At 42.8% G+C, this 24,172-nt stretch overlaps 1 protein-coding gene across 1 annotated transcript; it reads left to right on the top strand.

Annotated features, from left to right (window-relative positions):
• The first annotated feature begins 10,982 nt into the window (after positions 1-10,982).
• cbx4 (chromobox homolog 4 (Pc class homolog, Drosophila)) lies at positions 10,983-20,684 on the top strand. The gene is made up of 5 exons (XM_008416782.3): positions 10,983-11,417; positions 11,528-11,571; positions 12,246-12,311; positions 15,345-15,411; positions 17,041-20,684. Exons 1-5 carry the CDS (start codon positions 11,349-11,351, stop codon positions 18,460-18,462), a joined length of 1,668 nt encoding a protein of 555 aa, XP_008415004.2. The 5' UTR covers positions 10,983-11,348; the 3' UTR covers positions 18,463-20,684.
• The last annotated feature ends 3,488 nt before the right edge of the window (positions 20,685-24,172 follow it).

Genomic DNA, 24,172 nt, shown 5'->3' with positions numbered 1-24,172 from the left:
GGGCAACCAGAATTATGCCAAAAGCTTGAAAATGGCTATAAAAGGTATGTGGCTGGGTTGTAATGTGCTAGATCAGATTAACTTGAGTACATACACGTTTTTTTCCCAATCACTTAAGTTGTTTGCTGTATAGCCATTAAGCTCTGAAAAAGAATGGTTCGAATAAAATTTTAAGTGCCTCCAAAACAGAGATTTTTGCTTTGATGCAAAAATACAAAGTGGGAGAATTATTGTTTGCTTCAGCTTGACCTATCTCTCTGAAAAGAAATCAGTTTCTAATGTGATTTTGACATTATAAATGGGAGACATTTACTGCCCTCGTTCTGCCAAAAAAAGCTGCTTGATCTTTGGCCAGATCTGATGTAAAACCCGACTTTCTGATTTGGATAAATGGGTTAGGTCTCTAATAGAATTACATATTCTAAAGAAGAGCTCCAACTTTTGATACACTGCATCAAATTATCTAAACATGTGTTTCACGTCTGACTTTATCTTCAGTTTCTTTCTGAACAGGACTCAGATTACAGAAGTTTAATCTGCTGTGTGCTTGGATTACCTGCATGACCTGAAAGTACTTGTGACAAAACACAAGCAGAATGTCTTTTTTTTTTTTTTCTCTTAAGGTTTTACCGAAATGGGTGGAGCTTCAGTTTTATATAATGATAGCTGGAAAAAAACATCCTGTATCCTCCTTTTTGGAAACTGGTTTGGTAACATTACTGTCTCATAGTTGCTTATATTCTCATTTACAGTTACAATAATGCAGAGGAGGAAGAACTCAAACATCCTGGACTGGTGATAAGAATGAAAAGTGTTTCAAAATTTGTCACAAAAGCACAAAACCCATGACAAGTACTATGGATACTGCATCATGAGACAGATTGTTTTTGATAAAAGGGATTTTAATTGTCGAAATGAGTAACAAATGATCAGATAGTTCTGTTCACACCTTAACAGTAGACTCCTTTAACCAGATAAACATGGTTAAATCGCTTTAATAAGAGGAGGAGGTCGTACCGAGCCTGGGTTTGTGGGAGAAAATGTATGTATGCCCCCTCTGTTGTCTCGACGGGCTAATTAGAGTTGAACAGAGTGGAACGTTGTAAATGAATAAATAATTCAGCTGTTGTGGAGAAAGGGTGGGAGTTTTCTGCAACACACATGTACTTGATGTTGCTTTCGGTTAAGCAACGGTGCATTTATGAGTCCAGCACAAGTCAAAGATCATTTAGTAACGTAATACTCTTGCTTGTGCTTTGCATGAGGTACGTATTCATGCTCTATATATCTCTGCTGTGAACTCTGAGGTTTCCTGTGAGATTTTCAAAACTGAAAGTACGACGTTTGCTGTCCTACGCCACATTCTACTTGCTAGAAGAGTTTCAAATACCTTGAATATTTTTTTTCCACATTTTGTCTTGTTGCAACCACAGAATTGTCTGGATTTTATTGGAATTTAATGTGACACGCCAAGATAGAGCAGGTTTTCAGCTCCCCTAATGAATTACCGTGTAGAAACACCTTTCACACATCTTTTGGGGTATTTCTTCTGAAGATTTACATTTATATCAATTTGTCTTTGCAGAGTCATTAAAGCTCAGCCTGCTTGCGAGCGACAGAACTGTAACTCCTTTTGCTACTTGACGATTTTCTGCGTTCTGAAAAAGGGACTTCTTTCTTTCAACAACAACTTTCTTCTTGAGAAACAGAAAGAAATGATTTGTTGGACTGAGGGACTGAGAGTTGTTGTGGAGATATATTCTTTGACTTGAGCTGTGGATCTCTGCAGCTCCTCCAAAGCCATGCTAAGTCTCTTAATTGCTTCTCGAATGAACATTCTCCTTGTTTAGCCTGTCAGTAAAGTAGCCCAGCATGTCAGCTGATGCCTTGAAGGATGTTGTTTTGTAATCTAACCTCGTTTTAAATTTCTCCACAACCTTTTTCCTGACCAGACTTGGTCTTGTGTTTCTTTGTCTTCATGATGCACTTTGGTCATTAATGCTCTCTAACATACACTGAAAACCTTCACAGAACAGTGGGATGTCCACTGAGATTAAATTACAACTCCCTTCAGCACAAACATGTTTTATTTATATATATTACAATAAAGAAAACTTAATTCAAATGCATGCTATTTTTAGATAGTTCTTCATATCCTTTTCCCTTCCAATTCACATTTCTGCTCTAATTTATGTTGGTCTATTACACAAAATCCTAATAAATTACACTAAAGTTTGTGCTTGCACATTGACAAAATGTGAAAGTTTGGTTATTCCTGTTCTTTTGGGTCATAAAATAGCCGGTCGAATGAAGCAGAAATCCCAAAACAAGGATCAGATTGCGAGGAAACACACATTTCTGAGCAAGTTCATACAAAGTTTGTACAAGTACAGCTGAAGTTTGAAGCTGCATGCCATCGTTACACACATGTCCTCCTGCAGCAGTATTAATATTGATGTATTTGTTGTGTTAGTGTCACACAGTTCAGTGACAGCCGGACCTCGCAGACAGCAGAAAAGGTGGCGGTGAGGGTGCTGGGCTGGGTGGGGGGGGGAGGCGATACTACAGGACATGCAGCAGACAAAGACCCGTCTGTGCTGCTGTGCTCAGGAGGAAGAGGCCTTCCCTGCTCTGATGTGGCGAGCTGCAGTACCTGTGACACACACCGAGTTCCTGTGTTGAGTGTATGATGTCTGGTGCACGCACTCTAGAGTGGCGGGCTGCTGACTGACAGGAACACACACTGGCAGCCCTGCTTTTCCTGAGTTCTGACAGCCTAGCCTTGGGGCTATCAGTGTGGGAGTGAGAGGTGATTATATACAGCAGCGGGCCTATCCCGGCTTATTGTCTGAGAAGTTTTCTGTCATGTGGAGAAGTTTTATGTAAATCTGAAAGGGGGAAATAGGAGTGATGGAGGCAGCGGCGTTAACTTGCTGACGTGAATGAAAACGGGACAAAAAGAAAAAAAAGGAGAAGAACAAAGCTGGAAAAGGAAAGATAATATGAAGCAACTGTCTTTGTTTACATTGAGATTTAAAACTGCTGCCGAAGGCAGTTTGCCACCTTTCCTGCAGAAGAAAAAAAAAAGCGCAGACGCTTCATGGTGGGCTGATTATCTCTTTCTAAATTGAATACAAATCTAAAACCCCGGTTGTGCAAGTAAAGGAAGCCCGCTTTATCTCCCTGCTTCTTTTTTCCTCATTGCTCTCCATGCAGCCAATCAAACCCCAAAATAAATTATGAAAAAAAACGGAAGAAGAGGCAGCTGCGAGTGAACGCCCGCATGGCTAAATTTCCATATAGATAGTGGAGCACATTTAACTTGCCTGTCTGCGAGCTCTTTGTCCACTCGTCCTCTCATTACATTTTGATGGAGAGATGGCTCTTCATCTACATCATCCCATTACTCTTCTGATGTTCTTATCTGACCCGGACACTTGATTGTTCCTGAACCGCTGTTGACCCATACTCATTTTACTGCCCCAGGATATATCTTCTGTGCTCCAGGGAAAAAAATACCCATGGAAATAAAAAATAAAAAAAACGAATATCTCGCAACAAAGTGCCAAAAGATTCACTTTAAAAGATTTACAAGTAAATTTAGTTGGAAAGTAGGTGTAGATAGACACAGATACTGGTAGATCTTGGGGGAAGTATTAAAATAATTAGTTGATGCTTTTTCTTTTTTGTATATGTATCACATTATGAAAGCAAATTCATAAGATTAGGCAAAAATCAGCTGGAATATTATAAAATTCAGCATTCAGATAGTGAGCATATCACAGTGAAAGAAAAACTTTGCAACCCAATCTGTTCATGGGTGAAAATCTGACTGATCTGCTTATTATTGACCAAAAAAAACCAAAAAAAAACAGATTAATTATATTTTTTGGTCCAAAATTTTAGTACTTTTTTTTACCTACAGAAAATATACAATTATGTCAAAAGAACTTGCCTGAGAATAAAATCTCAAAAGGTAATTCATGATGCCCCAAATTCAAGAAATTCCAAAGAAACAAAGTCGTTGACGACCATCAGTGTGAAAATGGTGGCAAAACAGCGCTTTGGGATTCCAACAAACTACAGTGAGAGTCACCATCAAAACAAGGAGAACACATAGAACATCGGTTAATCTCAAAGTTACTCCAAGAAAGAATCAGAAAGTCATTTAAAAGGTGATAAATTAATCATGAATAAACCACTGTAAGGTCAAAGTTCATGATTCAACAATGAGAAATGGAGACTTCATAAGAATGATGTCCACCAGAGACAAAAACTGAACTTTTTCTGAAACTGGATTCTGTTTCAGAATCCAACTGAGAAAACCCTGAAGGAGAAAGTCCAGCCATCAGTTTGTGGCTTTAGATCAACTTGGATTATTGAGCAGGACAAAGATCCAATTTTTGTCAGAAAGCTCTGCTTTGATGGCTAAAAAGAGTCAAATTTTGTAGATTTAAATCCAGCTGAGATTTTTAGACAAAGGTCTACATTGGACCTTTGTGATAGAAAACTGTCCAGTGTGGCGGAAGGAAACAATTCAGCAAAGAAGAGTGGGCCAAAACTCCAGAGTGACGGAAAAGATTCATCAGCAGTCATCACAAATACTGGATGGCAGCCGTTGCTGGCAAGGCCAACACAACCAGCTGTCGGGTTTAGGGAGCAATTATATTTCACATAAACCCAGGTCAGCTTGAATATCTTATTTCCCTTCATTAATAAACTCATTTGAAAACTGCATTTTGTTATAGGCTGTTTTCAGTTGGATATCAAAATTTGCACACTAAAAAAGAAATTATCTTGTGTCCCAGCACTGCTTAATGACTGACACCCGTCTGGTTGACCTCATAAAAAAGGAACCTGTGCCTGTTTTGTTATGGTTGCTTTGTTATTTCAACAAGCCACAGTTTCCTGCATCCATTTGTGGTCCGCAGGTTCGTATTGCTCCATCCAGTCATTCTTCCTCTTGCAAAAGCTGCCGTTTGTGATTCTTCCACTACCAGAGAAGAGAGAGAGAGAGAGAGAGAAAATAAAGGGAAAAGAGGAAGAAGCAGGTTGCTTCATGTATAAAATCAGCTGCTTCCAGGCTTACATGTAAATTAAAACGCAATTAAAAACGGGGCAAATAAGCCGTTCCCGGGAGATGAGGGAAGAGAGCAAGGAGGAGAGGAGCGGAGGAGCTCTCAGGATGAGGGCCTGTGTCACTCATCATTAGCATGGCATTAGAGTGAAGGGAGCTAAATCTGAACGCTGGGTCACGGGCACATTTAGATGAGCTGTGCCTGCCACACAGATGGGAAATAACCAGCCCATCCTGAGGAAGTCTTTTTTCTGTTTTTTTTTGTGCTTCAAATGCAAACAATTATTCTGTGGATTATTCTGCTATTGTTCTCGAGAACAAGCTCGCCATTGTGTGTGTGCGTGTGTGCGCGTGCGTGTGTGCGTGTGCGTGCATGTGTGTGCGTGTGTGTTTTCAGCACAGAGCTGCACAGTGCAGCCTATCCTAGCACTGATGGCAGCGAGTAAATATTTCCAAGCATGTAGCAGCAGAGTGTCGTGGGCCGTGCTGAATGCAAGGAGCAGAGACAGAAACCTGCAGCTTCATACGGTACGGACGAGTTGAGCGTAAGCCCATGGCTCCTAGAATTCCAGTGCACCGCCTCCTCGGCCCTTTGCCTCCACCCTAACTCTCTGAAAGCCTCCTCCTCCTCCTCCTCCTCCTCCTCCTCCTCCTCCTCCTCCTCCTCCTCCTCCTCCTCCTCCTCCTCCTCCTCGCTCTCTCCCAGGCTCCCTGCACCCCAAACCTCCTGCCCAGGAGCCAAAGCAGGAGGTGGTGGTGGTGGGGGGGTGGGGGGAGATCAATGTGAGAAGTGTATGGTGGTGAAGGTGGGGGGTGAACCTCACACGACGGCTCAGAGAGGAAGAAGAGGTGGAGGGGGGGGGACCCTGGCAGAGGAGCACCCTTCTTCTCTGCAGACCTGTCGCCTCAGTGCAACAATGGCCGTGACAATGACACTGGAGGAGGAATTTCCACTACACCCCCCTCTCCCCCAACTCCACCACTGACCCCAACACACACACACACACGCACACACCCACGCACACACACACACACACACACACACACACACACACACACACACACACACACACACACACACACACACACACCCTCCCAATCTCTGCAGCGCATTAAAATCAGCGGAGGCAAGATGAATGAGTCCCTAATAGCTTTCATTTGTTACAATTATCATAATTAAACATATGTCAGGGGCAGACAAAGGAACGGGGGAAGATTTCTGTGTTAACACCTCAGGCGGCGGAGGGATGCAGCCACCTGAAAGGGATCTTTTCCTTTAACGTTATAATTAGTCGGAATAGACTTGGAGCATATTTACAGTAATTAAAGACCCTCTGATTCAGTAACTCAGACTCTCTATCATCTGTTTGCAGCAACACAGCGGACCTCATTTCTCTGTCCTCGTGTCCCTGTTGCCTGCTTGAGGAGCACCTGCTGAGCTCCATCAGAAATGTGTAAGGGCCCTTTAAATGGTTTTTGAAGCACTATTGCGTTTTTTGTAAATTACACCATGGGAACTCACTCCTTCCTTGTTTCAGAGGAATTATTCAGAAACTCAGAAGTGCAGGGAGAGGGATTTCCCCGTCTCGCCTCCCTTCATTTTAATTCTATCATTTCCTCATCCGCTCACCTGTGACTACAGCGAGTCTTGTACAGGTCAAAGCCCTGGGGGAGGAGGCCTCCTAATTTAAGCACATTCTTTCTAGTTAGTTTTAGGTGCATTACATGTACATGTTGGTGGCAGTGTAATGCTGTGGGGAGGCTTTCTTCAGCAGGGTCAGTAAGGCTGGTTAGAGTCGATGAAAAGGAGATGAACACTGGGTGATCCTGGAGGGAAACTAAGAAGCTGTTAAAGACTTGAGACCAAATCCTGAGGGGCCCAGAATGACTTCATTCTTCATTCGCCACTGTCTTTGCAACTCTTTTCTAGTCAATGCTTAGTTACAACTTTTAATCCCTTACGCTAAGAAAAAGAAAACAAAGCATGAAAAAGATTTTCTCGTTGTAATAAAGGATTCATTAGTGTTAAGCTGTGTGTTAAAGAATGCTTGATCAGTTAAGAATAAGATATTGTTTTATTAGGACTTAAAAATGATTCCTTCATGATAAAGAAGCTGTGAACTAACTTCAGCAACACCAGCCAGCCATGGTTATGACTGTTATATTTTCTCACAGGGTTCCCCATCGATTGGACGTGAAAACATGCCAACATGAAGCAGTTGATGGATAATTTTTTTTCTTCTTTTTTTTTTTTTTTTTAATGTACCCCAAAGGCTGTGTCGCCCTGGGTGGGGAGCCATGTCACCAATGTAAAAAAGAAGTAGGAAAACTTTGTTCATGCAAAGCACTGTCTGGAATAAGAAACAGGGAGAACGGTGAAAGAATTTGGTCTTGAAACAGGAAAAAAAAAAAAAACTAATGACGCTGAGGTTTCTGTTCTGCCTGTGGAGACTAAACCAGAGATCATGACTTAACTTGACCCTTGTCCTCCTACATGGACACATATGGAATATCTCCAGCAAACACACTTTAAACCCTCTTATTTTAGTTTCCGCCCCCTCCCCCCACGTACACGCTATGAGACAAACTATGAAACTCAAAAATAAATTACAAGCTTTAACATAACACGCCACCCCCCTGAAATTGTATTCATAGCTTTGTTTAGATAAATAAAACCATCGAGGTTTTCTCACAGAGTCTCTTCAAACAAGAGATTAAAAAACGGTGGACTGCCTGACCCTGAGTTTTAGCCTCACGTTTGAGATAACAGTTCATTTAACCTTGACAGCCGCATGTGAGACAAAATAAACTGGAGATGTTTGTGCAAACGCGCCCATGTGCGGTTCTTTTTTGTGGGGGATCGTTAAGTGCGCAAATTTAGATTTTCATGAGGTTTCTGAATGTAGATAATAATTATTTTGGATCCTTATGAGTTTTCTTTTTTTTTTTTTACATCGGACCTGAACAGATAAAAAAAATATCAAGAAGATATAAAAACCTCACTCACTCACTCACTGACGCACTTTTTTTTTAACGTTTTCAACTATCCGATTTTAATCTTTTTTTTAATCTCACCGAATGTGTTCTGTACAGCTTGTTTTGATGCTCCGTAATCTAATCTTTTTGCAGAGTTTTCTCGATCTCACCATCTTGAGCGCAGAAGTTACAGGTGGATTAAGTGCAGCAAGACATGATGAGCTCACCTGAGCGCATAAGAAAAACTGCCGCAAATGTGCACTCGTGCAGAGAAACAGATGCGGTTAAAGTGAGAAGATATTTTTTTTCTTTTCAATGCAGAGCAGGATATGATAACTTCATGAAGTGATCAGGATTTCTGAGCGATGCAGAGAACAAATTCACCCAAGATTTTAGAGATTTGCGGAAGAAATGCGGGGTATTGATCTGAAATAAATATGATTATTTTCCATCTCCTCCGAATGTTTCGGAAAACTCTCCGATTCTGTGAGACTGTTGCACCTTAAACAACCAAAGAGATTACTGAGACCTAATGAGTGCAATAAGCAGTGTCACAGATCTGTGCGGGTTATATCAGAGTGACTGCGCTGTGATCTGATCCGACAGTCTGAGTCAGAGGATTTTTCTTTCAAACGATTATCTTTGTCTTGACGCAGACTCCAGGCGTCCTTCTTCTTTAGTGCAAACACGGAATGATACATAATTTGTATTTTGGGTACCTGCTGGATAAACAGAGCTGACAGTGAAGAACTGCAACTCCAGACAAAAAAAAATAAAAAATACGGAAAAAAAACAACTGTCGTTTGAACGCGCGTTTCGTTTAAGCATGAAAGAACCTTGTCTGACAACCTTTGGGTGTGCGCTACCATGAGGCACTTGTTTGTTTATTGCAAACTTAAATTCTTGCTCTCCGTGTCCCCCGCTGCGCTCATCTTCCCCCCTTTTTTCATGCTGTTGCTAGGGAAGCAGGGCGTATTCGCTGCCTGGCCGCGGATAAAAACAGACGTAATGCGTAAATTAGGGGCTTTCGTCGAGCTTTTTTGCAACAGTCACGATCTTAAACCCTCACTGCACCCAATTTATGACTCAAATCCGGGAATTATCGAGCGCAAAAAGCCACATTTCGGCGCTTTTTCTCCATTACCATATATGGCAGGGCAGAGATATATCGTGCCTGTATTTAATAGGCTGGCCGCTGCCGCTCTGCTCCTCGGCTTCAGTTTATTAACCCTTGTGGTGCTGAATTATTTTTGGAGCATGGAAAACCGTCGGCTTAATTGTTTTTCACGCCCTTCCTGCGGCAAGAAAAGTAACGAATTTGATCATTCGGAACCAGCTGGACAGGCAGAGCGCAGTTTGCGCGCAGTAAACGGGAAGATTTGCGCACAGAGGCGCTTTTTCTTGTGCTCACGTTAAACTCTCTTATAAATCAGTCCACTTGGTGACATTTACAACACAGAAAGCAAGCTCCCCGATGCTGCTCTCTAAGCTGCTGGATTTAGATTGTCCCGATGTGGATTAAATAGCAATAATTCAACCAGTAACAAGAGGGTTTTCAGGTGGCAAACGAACCGCGCGCCGTGGCAACGGATTAGTAAAGTTGCCCCAGGTAAAGCGATGGCTGCACTGCGACTCCGCAGCGTGTCAAATTAACGGTGCCCCGCATGGTTTGACTATCAGACTGTGCCTGACCTACATTTGCAAAAAAAAAAAAAAAGCTCTCACGTGAAATCAAACTGAGTCCACATTTACAACTGCGGGGAGGGAGCGTCAGCATCAGTTACCGTGAAAACAACAGTTTTGGTCGGACTTTCACAGCTCGACCACCATCTTTGTTAATGCCTTGTTCCAGAAACAATCATTTTAAGTAGTAAGACAGCAGGGGTGTAGGTAGACATAGATCTGTGCGATCAGAATATCAAGTTTGCACGCTTTCTTCCAGAATAGATCATCAATAACTCCTGTTTTACTCCGGTGGTGGTGGTGGTGGTGGGGGGGAGGTTCCCCACAGGATGATGCTGCCACCATCATGATGGTATCATCGCGATCTAACCAAATAAAAAACATTTTGTAAAATAGTCTATCTTTGTGCTCAGTGTTGTCCGAAAACACAACAAGCTATCCCGCAAGTTAGGAAAATATAGAAGGGAGCAAAACTTTGGCGAGAGAGAGAGAGAGAGAGAGAGAGAGAGAGAGAGAGAGAGAGAGAGAGAGAAACTTTCTTATGGTCTTAATAAATGACTTCTTCAGTACAACTGGATCTCTGTGTCCAGCCATATTTTGCCCAACTTATGAATTCCAGGTTTGGACATGCGCATGCAACCTTTCTAAGATGTTCTGAAGTTTTATGGTGTTTTTATGTGCTATGTAACAGCACACTGCTGTGCATATATATATATATATATATATATATATATATATATATATATATATATAGTGTCTTTCTTTTATGTTTCACTGGATTTATGGGCACTTTGTTGTTGTATATGGTTATATAGATCTTCCTATGGTCCAGAAAAGCTCACACCGTGGCATAAGCTCTTACATTATGTTCACAAGGAGCGACTCTGCTTTCAAATGTGGTTTTATGTACATTTTGTTAGAAGTCTTTTGCATACAGCTTCATCCATCCTCTCATCAAAATGAGCAGATCTCCTGTTTCTGCTGAGTAAACGAGTCTGCGCAGCATGGCGCTGTGTCTACCACGTTAAACAAGGAGGGTGATGTTAATGACTAGATGAGTGTAAGTCAGAGGAATTTAGTTTCCAGTTTATTTTAATAAATAACGGCAACTGGAACTGGGACCAAACGTAAAAAATGTGCTTTAGGACACATAATCCAGCTCTGGACAAAACGAATATGTTACTGTGGATTTTTCTTTTTTTCTTTTGTGCACTTTTCTTCAGATCAGGTGATAAATTTTGAATTTCAAATCACGTCGACCGTTGAAGTCCAGCTTTTGGATAAAAACAAAAAACAAAAAAAAACTACAACCTTTCTGCAAGGTCTTCACCCATCTCCCCTCCTCCCGTCCTGACGTCACTGCACGAAAAGAGCTGCTTGCAGCGGCACCGCTGTGAATATCTCTACGCTCATTGCCAGGACCGAGGAGTGTGCAGAGAGAGGAGGAGAGAAGGTGGAGGGAATACCGTCGATTTTTCGGATCCAACTGGAAAACTACCGGGCGCGCACGGCGCGGCACGCACCGAACGGAGGGCATTTCAACATTTTCGCCGCGCGTCCCCCTCTCCTCCCCTCGCCGCCTCACTGCGATCGGATCGGACCGGAGCCGAGAATGGAGCTCCCTGCCGCCGGCGAGCACGTCTTCGCGGTGGAGGGCATCGAAAAGAAGCGCATTCGGAAGGTAACAGTGGGGGGAAAAGCGACGCGTGCACTCCGTCGAAATGTTGCATCTGCTTGAATCCGAGCCTGATCCAATTTTTTTCCCCCCCCTCATCAACACAACCATCTCAGGGCAAGATCGAGTACCTGGTCAAGTGGCGCGGCTGGTCTCCAAAGTAAGTCTGAAACACGCCCGTCAAATTGCACCAGCGCAGTCATTAAACAACAAACCCAAAACATTATTAACGAATGCAAGTGTTGCACCTAGTTATGAAGGGCGTTGCGCGCACGAATCCGCGGGTGTTTATGTGAGTGTGTGTTTCAGTGGATCCGCGGATGCCTTCACTAATTTATGCGAGGGAAGGGGTTGGGAGGGGGGTGGGGGGTGGCAGGCACAGCCATGTAATCCCGTTTTAATTATTTCTGCTCTGCCAGCGAATTTACGAGACATAGTGGTGCTAAAATGGCCGACTCGATGTTGGAGCTGAAGGAGCGTTTGGATAATACATACACACACACACACGCACACTCACACACATTCAATTTATGGTTGATTTTTTTTTTTCTTTTGCCTCTGCGGTTGGACATCTTCATTGTTTTTACAATTCACCCTGGAAATAAGACACACACACACACACACAAAACAACCTATCAGCTGATTCAGGGGATCATTTGTATCCAAAGGATGTTTCTGTTTTCGCTCTGTCCCTGCTTCACCTGTCCAAGCACTGTTTGAAGATACGTGGAATGTGTCTGTGGGAGACATGTGCGTGTCAGTTTGAAAAAAGGAAGTTTGCACGTGACAGCCCAGCAGCTCCCTGACAGTTGTTGGCTCCTCTCCTCTCTGCAGGTACAACACATGGGAGCCGGAGGAAAACATCCTGGACCCGCGCCTCCTCGTCGCGTTTCAACACAGGTGAGCGACTCTGTGCACGGAGGTGGATTTCGGACCAGGCCGCAAAGCCTCAACTTCAGCCATGACCATATAAGGGCACGGGAGGAGGGGCGATGTAATATCTCAACCTCTCCCCACCCCATCCTCCTCCTCCCCCCTACTCCCTGCTCTCTTGCCCAGGAGAGGAAGGTGGGGTGGCGGAGGGGTCTAAATACAGCGGATGTAATGGTGTGAATTCCCAAATCAAGCTATTTGAAGGAAGGACTGGATCTGAGGGACTAAGCATGGATATTTGATATCAGAGGACCCAAAACAGAAGTTAATTAATGCCCAACCAATGCCAGTGGGTCCTGATGGGACGTTTTAATGGAGAAAATGAAGTAGGAGAGTATACTGAAAAATCCTGCTAAGGCAGATTCCCAGGTGGATCAAACTACAATTTAGATGCCTTTGTTTTTGCATCCCAGGTGGTAATTTAGGAGGTGATCTGCACTGGAGGGCCTAATTGAAGGACAGCAGTGTGGTTGTTTATTATGGCTTTAACAGGAGGAGGAGATGGCAGTGGCGCCAACGCATGAGAGGAGAGCAGGGGTTGACTAAACAGTCTCATCTTTAAAAGAGATTCAGGGGAGAGGTCAGGCAAAGGGTTGGGACACACATTTATTCATTTAAATATGTTTATTGTTAATGATTTATTTCTATGTTACTTATTTGTGTTTCGTATGTCCATCTGTCACTCATTCCCAGCTGCTGGCTTCTCTAAATATGACAAAAACCTGATAAAGATCATTGCGTTGCAAATTATCAACCAACGCCTTAAAGCAACCAAGCCTATGCTGCTTTGTTTGGACACCAAAGTACAGGCAAAACTAAAATCAAGTGATAACTTAATTATAAGTGGCGTCCATCTAGCTAGTCTCTTGTTTTCGCTTCTGCTTTTTGTTCTTTCAGTAACAGCCCGACCTGTCATTGACCTTTGTCACAAATCCTGTGTTTTTTTCCCCTGCCATCATGCAATAGCAGTTGTGATTGTCTGTCACTCACTTCCCTGTCTTCTCTAAACGCATTTCATGTCTATCCGTCTTTGTGCAAAACAAATATGGGTAGAAATAAATGCCTTCCCTATAAATATGACATCATAAAAAAAATGCTGATGCTGCACAGCAACCAGACCCACTGTACTCTGCCCACGCCAGCAAGACACCAGACATTAAAAGAAAAAAGATCCTCTCCCATCTGGACACCCATTTCGAAACTTTCTGGTGCTGACCTGGAAGTGGGATTACCTTGAACCGCCCCCTGATATAAGCCTTGACTCAGCATGTCAAATAGAGACTCCCAACCGCTGTCTCTATTTGACAAATTATTCACAACTACCTTTCAGAAGATAGCATATCTTTTCTCCAGATATTTGCAGACAGAGGTCACAGCCTCAACACAGGCCTTAAAAAAACAAACAGAATCTCTCGAATGTTGCTTTCAGAGACCAGAACGTCAATTAACTCAAATGCAAGTGTCACTTAATCCTGCACAACTGCATATCGCGCCGACCCATGAGGCCTCTGACATATGCTCCCTCTGTAGGCCAGCAGCCTGCTCAGGGGGCCGAGTGAAGACGCGATGGCTGGGGAAAGGAATTCGCCTTTCTGAAAAGGCTAATTGACACACACAGCGCTTCTCAACGCTTCCAGTGTACGGCTCTCATATTCCCCCGCAGTCCGCCTGCCTCCCCTGCCTGAGTGTATAGCTGTGTGCTGGGATGGCTATGGAGAGCTGCCTCTGCACTCTCTGTTTCTGCGTGTGTGTGTGTGAGTGTGTAGCGGATTCCTCTCTGCTCTCATCGGATGGGGGGAGGGTGGACCCGAGTCTGTAATTGCTAAACCTTGTGTGAATAGGGGTCACCCCGTTAGACAGCGTTTTCCAAATTGCGCACATTACAGCGGTGGGGACTGTTTATTGTGACGATCTTCTGGCAGCTCTGATCGTTTGAACATCTGCAGCACGAGGCCGACAATGAGGGTGGGTGTCGGAGCGCGCCTAGGGGGAAGCATATTTACAGCTGGCCTTCGCCCACCTCTGCTTATTTATGAGCCGATGCTGAGTCAAGGCTTATATCAGGGGGCGATTTCTTGCACATGGGGCTGTCCTTGATCTGACCAGTTCTGTTATAATAACAAGCGACCCAGTCCCTTCTCATTGGAAACGGTTTTGAAAGGTTTTTCCATAGACTTTCTGTGCTTTTTTTTTTTCACTGCCATGTTTACAGTGCAATCCAAAACTATTCGTATTCCTTAAGTGATGTCATGTTTTGTCACACTAAAACTGCAAACCTTCATGTTTTATTTGGATTTTTCATGTAAGAAATATGTGAAGTATGTCTCTACTGTCTTCGGATATCTTGAGGACGAATTTTCTTGTGCGTTCCTGCTGTAAATATATCTCAACTCTTTCAGATTTAGAATTTCAGTTGGATTTCAGTTTGGGCTTTGATTGGACCATTTTAACAGAGATACGCTTTTATTTTTTTTTGTAGCCTCTAACAGCTTTCCTCCAAGTATGCCCTGTCTGTCTTCTCATTAACTCAATTTTCCTTGTCCTTGCTAAAGAACAGATGTACACACACCATGTTGCTGCCACCGACATGTTTCGCAGTGGGAATGGGGTGCATTCAGGCTGTTTTAATTTGGTCCATCTAAAAAAAAAAAGAAGAAAAAAAAAAAGGAATAAAATACATTAAATTTGTGGTTGCAGCATAAAATGTGGAAGATTTCAATGGCTGACTGTCAGAGGAGGAAGGGTGGACGTTTCAAAGACGTCCTCTAATTGAATTTTTTGAGGATAATGAGAATATGGAATGGGCTGATTACCATGGAGAGCTATGCAAATAGGGATCAAAATGCTTCACAGCGTTTGGACATTCATTACTGCTCCGAATCACAGCTCCACTTTTGACCTTGAATAATCGGTGGAGGAAAACCTGCCGTTTCCCATAAGGTGTAATTAGATTTTGAAGGTGTCTGGTAGTGCTCACATAATTATCTTTTCTTTTCTCAGAGAGAGGCAGGAGCAGATGATGGGATACCGAAAGCGGGGGCCGAAACCAAAACATCTTCTGCTTCAGGTATTTTCTTGATGATTCATCACCACACTGTGGAAATAGCCTGACTACTTAAACCACTTCAGCGAGTTTCACTTTGTAAGCGGTTCGAGAGAATAGGAGCACAGTCAGGTGCGCCACACCTGCTGTCAGCGTGCTTTTCTTTAAGTGAAGAAGAGAGTGTGGGAGGTAGCCCTCCACAGTGGATTTATCTTGTCACAAACTGAAACTGTGAACCTTGTCTGAGGTTCAAAACATGCTGCTCGAGTTTACTCGATTTATCTGCTGGCTTATTAATTTTCATGCAAAGCAACCATGCAAAACCTGGTTTTTACCTGTCAAAGTGAATATAAATCTTCCTTTTTGCACCAACTGGTGTTTGCAGGAGGCTTTCTTTCTTTTATGTCATGTTTTGGGACAAAGAAAGGACAATCCTTTGACTCTCTTAGCCAAAGCATTTACAGCAGTGCTTTTAGAGCCAAGCATGATTATATATTTCGAGTCCGTCCCAATTGCTGTGCAGCATTGCTCCCGAAGAGGCGTGCCACGTGGCCGGCAATCGGAGGCAGAGCGTGACATGTCTGGTGGCACTTGTGTGACCTGGAGGTTGCAGTTCGGAGCGTCTTGATCGTTCCGCTGCAGTGCCCCTCTGACAGCTGCGGGGTCAGCCAGGGGTTTGGGGTGAAAAGGGGCGTAGGCTTTAAAATGAGTCCTGATTGGTTGTTTTGCTCTTGCACCTTATTGCATGGGGATAATCAAGCAGTTCCACCTGTAAAACAGACTTTATTGCATTCAAACCATGAAAATGTTGCATCATGTTCTTTTGCATATCGAGGGTGTGTAGTTGTAAAGCACCTAGTGCACAACAAAAGAAGATTATCTGGGATCATTTAAGAGATTAGTTTATAAAAGGCATTAACATGAATCATAAATATGATTTATGCAAGGTGCATGATCATTTCGGCAATTCGCTATTTTAATATGTTATGGCAGAAATCTGTGTAAGCAGGTGGTTCTGCTTTTGATGTTTGGTTCATTTGCCTGATGGGAGCAGATCAAAAGGTTCAAGTTCTCTGCAGGGCATGCCTTCTATTGGTTTTTCGGATCATCATTTTAGGGAAAATGGATGATTTTAAAGATAAAATATGAAAATACAAACAACAACAAAATAGATAAAACTACTTTTCAGGCCTCTCTGGGATTGTTCAACATATTGCATCCAATTAATGATTTTAAAGGGTAAAACCTAAACATATGAAGTGTATAGAACAGATGTGATGGATTCCATAGACTCCAAGAGACTGTTTAGATCCCCTTACTATTCTTTGCAGAACCCACTTTTTATTGTGAGATTATTCAACAGATTAGAGCAAATAAAGGGTGAAATAAATGGTGAAACCCAGAAATGAGAAATACAAAATGGAAAAATAAAAAAATATATGAAATGGGAAATCACCTGTTCATCCCCCCCTCACCATCCTTTGGCAGTTTTAGTTTCTCCCATGTTACAGATGAGATACGTTGAGGAGGCTATTGTTACTATTTTCTTTACATTTTTTTGTCTGTAGTTCACATTTTTCCAGAGGTTTTGTCAAATAAAGGTGTCAGAATGTGGGTAGAATGATTAACCACCCTCTCCTGTCTTCCGCTAAGGTGCCATCATTTGCCCGGAGGTCAAACATCCCAGCGGGACTTGAGGAACCAGTCCAGGATGCAGAGGGAACCTTTAAGTCAGATCCCGTCCAGCGTCCTCAGCCGCAGCATTACCAGCTGAACAGCAAAAAGCACCATCAGTACCAACCCAACAGCCAGGAGATCCCTGCCGACGCTTTGAACAACAGCAAAAAGAAGTTCATCTACCAGCTTAACAGCAAGAAGCACCACCATTACGAGCCCGACCCACACATGTATGATGCGCAGGTTTCGAGGCTGAAGGAGGTGGTCAAAGTTCAGGAGACAGCCAGCAAGCTTGCGAATCCCGGGTGGAACCTACCTTTGGCCCTGCAGCAGAAATGGATCCGGAACAAAGACACCGGGTGCTTGAGCAAAGTCAAAGAGCTGGCGGTGGAGGTGAGGAAACCGGTTAAAGATGCGCAAAGTGAGAATGCCTTAAAGCCCAACCCTAAGGAAGCTACTCTGCCCAGCGCTGTGAGCAGCAAAATGAAGATAATCAAGAACAAAAATAAGAACGGACGCATTGTTATTGTCATGAGCAAGTACATGGACGGCAACAAGGTTCACGGAGTCAAGGATAAACACAGGGAAACATCAAGAGACGAGAAAACGGAATGTTCAAAAACACAAGAGAACAATCCGCCACCCGGGGCCAAAATGACTAAACACCCGGAGAATGGGATTCCCAAAGAGATCTGTAAGGGCAGCTCCGTATCTGTCGCGGAGCATCCCTTGAAGTGTTCCCCCAAAGACAGACATTTTTCCAAACCATCTCCGAGCACAGCTGAGGAATACAACACCGAAGTGGCCCGTGGCCAGGCGGATTTACCGGACGACTTGCCCCTGCAGCTGACGGCCAGCTCCCCGCCAACGTCTTGGACTGCCGACACGGCCATCCCGACGCCTACGGCCGTCGACCAAATCCGGATCCCCTCGTTCCCCTGCGACCGGAAAAGGAAGCTATCGGATCCGGTGGAGGACAGGAACGTTGGTAAAATTCTCCTGGCGTCCAGGAGCTTGAGCGTGCCGACCGCTGCGGTCACGCCACCTCAGGACAAACCCATGGACCTCCACTGCAGCGTGGCGCGTCACAACAGTACGAGCGCGACCTACGACGCGAACGGAAGCCAGGAGGAGCCGATGGACCTCAGCTGCCCTAAAAACAGGAGGCGGGTGGAGGCGGAAGTCCAGCCGCCGGTGGAAGCGGAAGTCCAGCCGCCGGTGGAGGCGGAGCCTGCAGTTGAAAACACACCTCCTGCCAAGGAGAACGAGCAGAAATCCTGTGAAAAATCTCCAGAGGAACCTGCGAAAAATATCTCCCCTTTTATGGGGAACATCATCATCACTGACATCACGACAAACAGCCTGACAGTCACCTTTAAGGAATACGTTTCTTTCTAAAAGAAAAAATGAAAACACACACACAACAAAAGGAACTCCCAGCTTCTTATTGGCTGATCCTGTGAATATGTGCATATGTAGAAAAAAATTAAGAAAAACACAAGAATTTTGTACATATTGAAATTTATAATTTATAAGTCAAATCCAGTATGTTTCCTATGACATTTTATACTGTAACTCCGATGTGATGTTGTAGCCAAGAAAGTGCCCTCGACTATTTGAGCGAATGCATCACTCTGGTGGGGGATTCTCCACCAAAAACAAACAAAAAACCTTTGTCATATTGAGCTTAAGGAGGGAACTATCGCTGTTTTTTCATACTTGTACCAAACTTATAACCTGAGATATATGAAGGTTTATACATGTTTCGTATTACTAATATCTGTTCATGTCGGTCGAAGAGAAGATTTGTGAGTGGACTGCGGTTGCAGATCGAATTTAAAGCACTTAATGCATTTTCATATGTTTTGCTTGTGTCACTGCCGTTGGAGAAACAGTCACAGATTATTTTGTTGCTGTAGTAGACAGACCCCTTATTGTGGCTCGGCATATTTAGTTTTGTGTTTTGTTTATGGGCTGTTTAAAAAAAGGAAAGAAAAAAAAAAAAGTTACTCGCCGTGACATGCAAATTCAAAAAGCGGGTGTGTCAGGATACAGTGTAAACACGAGCGGCTGGGCACAGACATGTGTCTGCACCTTCGAAGCAATCTGACTGCAGACTGAAATGAATCAGATCTACAAGTCAAACTTATCTACCTTAATTTTAGGAAATGCTTGAGGCGTTAAAGAGATTGCTTATGTTTTTTTTTTCCCAAGTGAGGTTCTTTAAAGTTAGTGTCAGTAATTGTTTGGGAAAAAAAAATATTTTATTGAAAGTTTGTGGAAAGGAGAATAAGTCTCGTCAGTGGTGGGGAGGCTAATGGTTCGCCTTTAGTTTATATTATCAACTTTAACTCTTCAAATGTTTATATCTGTAAGATGCAATGATGGTTTTTTTTAGCGGATATAAATTGCAACTTTTTAAAAAATGCTGTTAAATTTGTGATCTATTCTCAGCTTAGCGACTTCAATATTGCTAAACAATATCAGTCTGCCTTAGTTGTGATGGATGCAAATTGCAAAATTCACCAAAAAAGCAAATATAAGGGATTTAATTGAGTTGAGCCCCAAATTAAATTCTGCTAAGGTCCTGAGACATGGGGCTGGCTCTGAGGCAAAAGCACATATCTGTCCTAATATCCACATTTTTTAAGATTTATTATTCATCAAGACCCATCACAGACCAAATATGACTTGCAAATTGTTGATATTTTCCTCCTACTGTCCACTTTTGAAATTTCTTTATGACAGTGTGAACAACCATTTCGAGTTTAATTTGCTTTAAGTTGCAACGGTATGCAAAAATGGGAGACACATCTACCTAATTATTATCCTTCTACTAATCTTATATTTTATTAACTTTTTAACAAACTCACTGCTATGTGATCTCTTCCCAGTACCAGAAATGGAGATATTACTGATTTTAGCTCCTCAGAACCTCATTTTTTTTTTAAAACCGAATTATTCCTTTTAATATATTTAATCTACTCCCAAATCCCAGAGCTCCTAAAAAATGTCATTTATATATATATAAAATGGCTCCTGTTACTTGAGTTTCACTAAGTCAAAGTTTTGCTTTCTACTTCTTGAAATGCAAGAGCTCATCTCATGGTTTTATCTGTCAAAGCTCACTGTAATAATCTGAAAGCTACCAAGGTTGTTAATTACACAGACTAAATGGGACTTTCCAGTGATGTCCTGGGCGTCCAAGCCGTTTTGATTATTCATGCTGCTGATGGTTAAAAAGCTGTTGGATGTAAGCTACACAGCAACGTTTGAGTCCTAATGGCCTTTCCCGCACATTTAATGCAAATCCAGTCAGAATGCTAAAACAAAAAGGCTGCGTTGATGAAAATGAAGAGTGCTTATTTATTGACGTTAAAGTTTTAGTTAAAAAGAAAGAAAAAAAATAAAAAGCAGAATCTGCGTTCTGTGCTTTGTTTCCACCAAACAGTTTCATCTCGAGGGATTTTCCAGAGTTCCTTTTTGTTTTTCCTTCGCTTCGTCTTTGCACTCTGTTTAAAGTGGAAATGATTGTTATAAAGTATGCTGTATTGGCTGACCGTGTACGCCCGGCTCCCTGGATGGTATGTCTCACAATAAAGACGGAGATTTGACCTGTGGCATGTTGTCGTGCTGGTATTTGTAATCTTTGTTTGTTTTTTTTCTTCATTCTGCAGACTTTGGTATTTTCCCCGATTTCCAAAAAGAAACAAATGCACACGTGAAGCAAAAAAAAGAAAAAAAACCCCAGAGAACTAAAATAAAAAACAACTTGTGTTTATGAGGCTGAGCTTGTAAAAACAGATTGAGTTGCATAATCACAAACTATCCTGCACAAAGGGCTCTCTGTGTTGCATAACTGCACCGGTCACTCGTGTTATTAAAACCTCAGCTGTGCATTATTTCCCTACTTCGACTTGAACCCGAGCAGGAATGTAAACATCCAACACGATCGGAAAGTGGAAGAGGCCAGAAGAAGCGATTGTGTCTTTATGGAAGACTTAAAAACCTTTATGGAAGGTGAATAATCAGTCAATGTGGGTGTGCTTTGCAGGAAATGGTGCTGGAATGACTTATAATTATAATGTAGCCGATTCTTCCCGGAACAGTGGGTAAGTAGTTGTAAAAGACTGTGTTTAGGTGGCCTTTGTCACAGTGAGACAGCAGTTTTTTTGTTGTTGTTTTTTTCTTACTCCACAATATCGTCAAATGATCCTCACTGCAGGATCACAAAGCTGCTCCGAATGAACTGTAAAGGCTGACCTCTTCGTGCCTCAGCCAAATGTTGCATGGCCTCCGCAATAAAAGGTAGCTGAAGGCCTGGAGCCAAGAGTCTGCTCTCAGGGCACACAGACGGAAATAGTTTTTCTGTTGTTGCGCTGAACTGAGATCTCAGGCTGAAAGATTAACTGTTGAATGCATTTGCTCAGACAGAAAGGTCCTGGAATGTGTGCAAGGTGTCTTTTAGGAGGCGCCAATCAAAGAATGTTGACTTAGACAACTCAGACTGCTTTAAAAGGCAGACAGAAAGGACAAGACGCATGCAAAAGACTTGCAAAACGGCATCAATCATGGACATATAAAGGATGAGCAGGCGCCTCAGTTTCTCAGCAAACTGTAAATCATTCTAAACGTTGAGCGTTTTGGAAGGTCCGGTGAGTTTTAAAGTGATAAGATCCGTCTGGACTACTTCAGACAAACCTCTGGGATTGAAGCAATCAGGTCGTTCTGAGGAATCAGCAAATTATGCAGCTTCTCTTTGACCCACTAGAACTTGAATTCACACAAGCATGGTTTACAGTTGCACCAGCTGGTAATTCTGCAATTGTGGTAAAGTTGCATTCACTATTTCATAATTTAGAGCGAGCGTTGCGTTCACAAGCAGTTGTTCAAGAAGTATTAACTTGTTGCTGATTAGGCTACAGTTTACATTAAAAAGTTAGTGCATTTCATCTCTGTGAACTTTTCCCTGAAAAGGTCAGACTGAAGCACTCAAAACCTTGTCAGCATCAGGTGAACATTTTTTTTCCCAGAATCGGAATTTATTTTAAAAAGTAAGATGATCTTAATTTATCTGAACTGAACATTGTTTCCCAGCTGCTACTATAGCGATAGAGGCCACCTTATTTAAGTTTTCTTTCAGATTACAATTTTTATTCAAAGTCTTTTTCACCTTTATTTGGCTTTTTTTTTTTATCAGCTGTGCTAGTATTCAGCTCCGTCCATCAGCTCTGACCTGCTAATGTTTGGTCCCATATTGGACCCCACAGCATGATGCTGCCCCCACAAATTTTATACACATATATATATATATATATATATATATATATATATATATATATATATATATATATATATATATATATATACATACTGCTGGTCTGTCATTCCTCTTAATGTTCTTGAACACTTTATCATGTAAAAAGAAACTGGACTGCACTTGTAAATAGGCAGAAATGGATTTTTAAAACAGCTAGACGTCAGAAAAACCAAAGAAAAGTTTTGCTACCTGCCTTCCTTAAAGAATTTCTGGTGTTAGCTAATTTCAAAAAGATTTTTTTTTGGTAAAATCATTCCCATTCAGTGTGAATTTATGTGGTTTGGCCACTTTAGGACTTCCATATTTGGTCATGAGTAGACACCATTTCCGAAATGTTCTAAACTTTCACAACCTTTTTATTTATTTTATTTTTTATTTTCTTCATACTTTCAAAGAGCATCTTCACTAACTTTGTTGTTTTAGTATCTCAACGTGTGACTGAAATTTGATCGGAAGCTTTATTTGCGACTGATGATGCGTCCTGGCGCATTTGCTTCATTAAAATTTGAATTTATGCAACCTAACTAAAGTAAACAGAGTGAGAAAAACAAACAAAAACAAACAAAAACAAACAAAAAAAAAAACCTTCGGGGTTTGCTCTGCAGGAAGTGGACTAATGCAGTTACGTGTATGAAATGCGTCAGGCAAGGCACATTGAAGTGGCAAATTAAAACGGAAGTGGCAAATTAAAACGATTTAACTCTCACCAGCCACGTTCCAGAGGCATTTTCCGAGCGAGGTGTGAAGCTGGTTGGATGGGAGCGCTTGTGGCTCGTACGAGTCCATGGCTTTGAACCATGTGTGCGTCAGCCCGCCATGCATCAGTGGCTTTTATAGGAAACTGAAACATCTCTGAGCCGGCCAACGTATTTATAGACCAAGTGTGATGTTTCACATTCCCCTTTTATCATCATACCAAGCTGCAGCGGCGGCGGCGGCGGCTGCTGCTGTCTGCATAAATGTGCTTTAATTTTGATGCTTACGTGTGACCCGCTGCAGGCCTGTGATGGCCTCTAGAATGCAGAAATGCATTTGGTTATTATGTGGAAAATGAAAATGAAGCGTCTCTTGAATAATGCCTCTGTTGCATTGCTTGACGATTTAATTTAAGCTTTAACGTATGCGTCACGGAGATGCATTGTCATCAAGGTGCATGTCGGTATATGTCAAACCGACAGCGTGATAAATGACAAGCGCTGCGCATTCTCAACATGACGCCAAGCGTCGCGCTGAAAAATCATGCAAAGCTGCAGTGTCACGCGGCTTCGAGTTTCTGCCGTGCGGTTTTGTGTCTGAGGCACCTTTCAGCACAAAATGTCGCTCGGAGAGTAAGTGGGACAGCGAGCAGTGAGCAGCGTGTTGCCCAGAAACCAGAGAGCCAATAATGTTCTCACAGAGCCTGCTCTGTGCATTCATGTGCGCCCGTCGCCATTGCGGCTCCTGCTCTCGTCCAAATATGGAGAACCGCGGCAGCGGCAGAGGCGGCGTGCCGTGTGGGCGCCGCGCACCACCACCACCAGCCTCCGCAGCAAAACCGTGTAGGCTTCAGCCATTCCAGCACCGACAGGAAATGTCGGTCTGCGCGCTGAGAGTATCAAAATGGTGGTTCATATTTCGTCGGAGGCTGCCTCGGCGCATCTTTTGTCCACGCCGTGCCTCGCTTCGCCGCGCCGCGCCGCATCTTTGTGTGCGCCGCAGCCGGGGAGAGTTTCATCAGACGCGATAAAGCAGCGAACGTGTCAGTTTCGCATTAACGATCGGGGGATAAAACCAGAGACAAGCAGCCGC

This window comes from Poecilia reticulata, chromosome 8 (assembly GCF_904066995.2).
Source record: "Poecilia reticulata chromosome 8, P_reticulata-male-v2, whole genome shotgun sequence".
Taxonomy (NCBI): domain Eukaryota; kingdom Metazoa; phylum Chordata; class Actinopteri; order Cyprinodontiformes; family Poeciliidae; genus Poecilia; species Poecilia reticulata.
The sequence above is the reverse complement of the archived record's forward strand: the minus strand, read 5'-3'. Positions and strand labels throughout refer to the sequence as shown.

Excerpts from the sequence above, each read along its gene's own strand:
- cbx4 (XM_008416782.3), top strand. The coding sequence starts at position 11,349 with ATGGAGCTCCCTGCCGCCGGCGAGCACGTCTTCGCGGTGGAGGGCATC. Across the intron at positions 11,418-11,527 it reads AAAAGAAGCGCATTCGGAAG|GGCAAGATCGAGTACCTGGT; the intron begins GTAACAGTGGGG and ends CAACCATCTCAG. Across the intron at positions 15,412-17,040 it reads CAAAACATCTTCTGCTTCAG|GTGCCATCATTTGCCCGGAG; the intron begins GTATTTTCTTGA and ends TCTTCCGCTAAG.